This window comes from Elaeis guineensis, chromosome 11 (genome assembly GCF_000442705.2).
Source record: "Elaeis guineensis isolate ETL-2024a chromosome 11, EG11, whole genome shotgun sequence".
In the NCBI taxonomy this organism is placed as follows: domain Eukaryota; kingdom Viridiplantae; phylum Streptophyta; class Magnoliopsida; order Arecales; family Arecaceae; genus Elaeis; species Elaeis guineensis.
In genome coordinates this window covers 3049634-3054780 of record NC_026003.2, presented here as the reverse complement: position 1 = coordinate 3054780, position 5147 = coordinate 3049634, and the positions used below count along the sequence as shown (strand labels likewise).

General features: G+C 44.3%; 1 protein-coding gene across 1 annotated transcript; it reads right to left on the bottom strand.

The window, feature by feature from the left end:
• Positions 1–667: 667 nt before the first annotated feature.
• Positions 668–4940, bottom strand: LOC140852586 (cytochrome P450 86B1-like). Its single transcript, XM_073245992.1, has 2 exons — positions 3580–4940; positions 668–1422 (listed from the first exon to the last, which is right to left on the bottom strand). The coding sequence occupies exons 1-2, from the start codon at positions 4837–4839 to the stop codon at positions 1036–1038; spliced, it is 1647 nt and encodes a 548-aa protein (XP_073102093.1). The 5' UTR covers positions 4840–4940; the 3' UTR covers positions 668–1035.
• Positions 4941–5147: the final 207 nt, after the last annotated feature.

Here is a 5147-nt window from a genome sequence, read left to right as displayed (position 1 = left end):
AAAAGTAAAACATTATTTATCTCGAACGCATTCTAATAATCCACATAATTTTATAAATTTTTTGATTTTTTTTTTTTTGAGCTTTTGTGGGCTGGATTTAAGGCCCAAAAAAGCCGGATCATTACATACAATGGTCGCTACACATCGCATGCACTCGTGCGCAGCCGTTCATCTTGTGATGGACGCCTTCCGTTGGTGCACCTCACTCAGCTTTGCCCTGCATTGATGGTAGGGGTCCGTGGTCAAAGACTCAAAAAAAATAAATCGTACTCTGAAAACAGTAGAGCATGACATGGAGGGGAGTGGGGAGGAATATTTAATCTCTCTCTCAATCAATTTAATCTCTCCATTGGGTCGCCAAAACCAAAGCCGCGGCTGGGGCTACAATCGGCTCTGCCGCCTAATGTTTTCCTTTTTATTTTTAATATATAATAAAAAAATATTTGATGAAAAAAAAATGGAGTCTGAAATCAAAATTGAAATGAATAATTTTTATTTTAATTTTTTAATTAATAAAAATTTTATTTCAATTTTAATTATAAAATGAAATGAGAATGATTCAATTTATATAGAACTTAATCTCTATTCTTCTCTATAGATTCAAATTTTCATCCCAATTTTGATTTCGATCGTGAACCGAATGCTTCTGAAGATTTGATCATTTCGATTTCGAACCTAAATTATTTCAATTTTTATTTTTATTTTAAACAATTGGTTTACAAGGGTAGACTTGAGCCACCCATGAAACATATGGATGGCTTCAAACAAGTATAGAATACTGAAACAAAAGCCTTACCGTATGCAAACACCTGATGATATCAGTTTCATCACACCAAACAAGAAACAAAAAGAAAAATTAATACAGAAAGAGAGAAGAGAAAAAAAAAAAAAAATCCCTCACTAGGAAGCTTTTCCTATGTGATGACATCATCCATCCTACTAATGCAGTACCCATATATATCTTAAAAGCCTTTCAAAGCAGAACCTTAATATGGCTTTCTTATTTAAACCTTCAAGCTTTGGCTTATTTATTTACTATTTGACTAGCCTGGTTCCATTCCTCCCGGAGAAAGTGACCTTCAATCCATACTTCATGTAGATGGTTAGCGCCAGCTTGGGGACCACCGGGTGGCTCTTGACCACCTTCACATGATATCGATAGAGGATGGAAGCTGCGACAAACTTCATCTGATAGTATGCAAAGTCCTTCCCCAGGCACAGCCTCGGTCCGCCATTGAAGGCAGTAAATTTGTACGCAGACTCGCTCATGAAGCGGCCATCCCTGAGCCACCTCTCTGGCTTGTAGTCCCTGCAGTCCTTCCCCCATATGCTCTCCATTCTCCCCATAGAATACATGGCATATATAACCTTCGTTCCTTTCTTCAGTACAGTACCATCAGGAAATACATCATCTTCCACGACCTAATTAGCCAACAAGAAACACGCATAGAATTACATTGCATGCAAGCTGTTTTATTCAAACTTGGCAATTCCATAATTTACAAATATAGATGGTGAAGTGTCCACATAATAAGGTAATTGTGGAGAAAGATCATTGTCAAAAGATACAGTATTTTCATAAATTATTAAAATTCAGTAGTTCAAGGTTATCTGTTGATTGTTCAAGGACCTTGCAGAATGGATAAAAAAAAAAGGTAATTCATGGAATTGTTCTGTTTGATTTGGTGGCATGTCATCTTGTTTTCATAAATTAATAAGCGTCCTTCAAAAGTTCAACCAAGCATCACATCTGATAGCAGCTTTGTTCACGGGGAAGACAAGTCCTTGCATAGGATCGACAGGACCAAAGTCCAGGTTATATGGTAGAACAGATAATCGCAAATATAAAAAAAAAAAGGTCTTAGATGGTCCAGCCTATAGGACTACTTCAAGGTTTGCTTTAATTTATTGCACATGTTTAAGGGCGTAAGGTAGGCCTGGCCTTCTTTTTATGACTGTTTTGCTTCACTTACAATAATTATAATAAGCCTCATATGACTAAGGGCTTGGAACTATCTAAAGACTAAAACGTCTAACTAAGAAATAAATTGTCAACCAGCTGCGTAAATCTGTTGCAATTACTTTTGCTACGTGCCCCATGCTCATTGGATATATGAAATCTTATCCAACGAATGGATTAAACAAGGTGCTGCTTCTTGAGACAAACCTCCTTTTCTAACACAAACAGTGGATTAGGTGAAAAAAAAAAAGGATATGCCCAGACGTGGACTCCTAGAAGATAATTTCATCGCACACTTAGTACCCAAAGGTGAAAGAAATGATTTAGAGAACTTGAATGTAAGAAACCTATTGATGAAGACCAAGGCCAAAAAGCTATGGATATCTTCCAGAAATTAATTTGGGTGATATTTCGTTATTGATGCCTGTAATATCACTTGTGCAACAAGGGTACTCGGGTCACGGTCACCAGCACACGTAGGCAGATTGTTAAAATAACACTCGGTTCTAATAGATAACTTGGAAGAAGCAGCATGAAGGGCCCCACGTTTTGAACGCTGGGGACTCCCTTAAAGGTGAAAGCACAGGTGGCCTAATCATGTTCTATAGGGTTACTAGTGACGGTTGTTGGTTAGGTCAGCATTGCTCCAACCATAATACGCAGTGCACTTGTCACCAATTGGAGCTAGCTAGTTTTGAGTTGTATAAATTGATATGATGCATTAATGGATCATACTTTATCTGGATGCGACCATCTTAAATTCTTATAAATAGACAATGACTTGGAGTATTATCATCATTATTATTATTTTTCGTTGAACAAGTTTGGAAGAGAAGACGTGTACGACTATGTAAGCGCGCACCTATCAACGATCAATTCTCCTTTGGATGGTGTTGGGTTAATTTGCTCCATCCGAAAGAAATGCCACTGCTGGCATGCATACACTTGTACCTTAAGAAGTGCACGGAAACCATAACGCACAGTTTCTTTCATGCCATGGAACTTTAACGCATAATCCTGAAATCCATGTCAATGACATATTCCACACCTTGCAAAAACTCTCTCTCTCTCTCTCTCTCTCTCTCTACATATATATGTATGTATGTATATGTATATGCATGTATTTGTGTATGTGTATGTAGTTGGTATGTTCAACAGACAAGTTAATTAGTTCCAACTACCGAACAACAAAACTGAACTAAGCACGAAACCTTCTTGCTTGTATGGTACTAGTAATTTTATGGAAAAAATAAAAAAGAGAGAAGAAGAATAAGAGCGAGTGTCATGGTCCTACAAACATATATATATATATATATCACGTCCTTTACATGCGGACAAATCAGTATATCGACACAAAAAATGCATGTCTGCACATCCAACTATTATCCATTCTCATGTATGCACAAGGATGCCTAGCTAGGCACGAAGCCATACACGCACCAAATTAGATAAAAATAGTTAAGACGTGAAGCATCATGCATCCACCCAACTTAATATTAATATGAATATATATAGGAAATTAATAGAAAATATAACTCATGCCCGTGCATGCTAGTGCAGTGTGCAAGCATGCTTTTAGCTATGGACAGCCCAAAAATCAAGTGCTAGCACGTACGTACCTCCTTGTGATCCACCGGCACCGACGGGTAGAGCCGTAGAGCCTCCGACAGAGCCGCCTGTAGATACTCCATCCTCTTCACCTCCTCCGGCTTGAACACCAAATCCTTGTCTCCTGATTCCCCCTCGCTGTTACATCCTCTCTCCTCCAGAATCTTTGTAATCTCCCCGAGAATCCGGTCCTCCACCTCCGTGTGGCGGTTCAAGAGCCAGAAGAACCACGCCAGCGCCACCGACGAGGTGTCCCTCCCGGCCAGTATAAAATTGATGCACACATCCCTGAGGAAGCCGTCGGAGAACGCGGTGCCGTCGTCGTCCTTGAGCCTCATGAAGACGGTCAATAGGTCGGACCTCGCCGCCTTCTTGTCGTCGCCGGACTCCAGCGAGAGCTCCTTCTTCCTCGTCCGAATAACCTCGTAGGCGAACTCGTCGACGCGCTTCAAGGACCTCTTCAGCCTCCTCTCGTTGCCGAGGTCCAAGTAGCGCAGCGCCTTCCATATGGCGGTGGGCGTGATGAATCGGTTGATGGTCGCCTCCGTGGCGTCCTCGAAGGCGCGAGCGAAGGGAATCTCGGGAAGGCCCGGGCGGAGGCAGCCCGGGTCGATGCCGAAGGCGATCATGCACACGTTGTCGAAGGTCAGCCTCAGGAGCACGTCCTGGAGGTCGATGGGCTTGCGGTCGTGGTGGGCGGATTCGAGCACCGGAAGGAGTCTCGAATGTACGAGTTCGTAGAGGGATTCGACGGTCATGTGGCGGAACTCGGCGGAGTGGAATTCGAGGCTTGCGATCTTCCTCTGGCGGCGCCAGACCTCGTCGTCGGCGCTGAAGATGCCGTCGCCGAGGAGGTCGCGGACGGTGCCCCGGAAGTAGCCGCCCTTGGGGAAGTTGGAGAACTTGGTCTTGAGAAGGTGCTCCAGGTTGCGGGGGTCGGCGGTGACGACGCACTGGAGGTTGGTGAACCAGGGGCCACGGAAGATGAACGTGCCGCCGCGGCGCTCGATCAGGCTGGTTATCCACTCGTACATGTCGTGGCGGAGAGCGAAGATGAGCGATGGCAGCATGCCGACGACGGGCCATACGGTGAGGCCCTCCCGCTTGCGTCGTCGCAACGCATGCATCGTTACGAAGATGGATATGGCGAGGAGCAGCTCCAGGACTTGGATCTCCACCGGCAACAGCCAGAGGAACCCGAGGTTACCGGTGGAGGCACTCCGGCCATCGGAGAGGGTGAGGGCGGTGCTGGTTTGGTTGACGGAATTCATGGTGTTATTAGAAGTAATGAAACCAAGAGGCGGGAGAGAGTGAAGGAGAAGTGCATGGAGGGCGTTGTGACAACTGGGGGTCGATCGGCTTGTGTTATAAGGACGACTTGGCTTCGGTTGTGAGGGGTACCGTTTATCAGCGGGGCTGCATTTGTTTTGGGCCGTTTGATTTGGTGAGCGGAAAGCGGGGGCTGAGTTGGGTTTTTCTCCACCGAGCAGGGTTTTTCTGGGAAAGTCCGTGGGATCCCTTTTCCCCCTAAAGTCTAAGCCAATGGGGATGGGTGGGGCCGGCACGGGACAAGGACCGG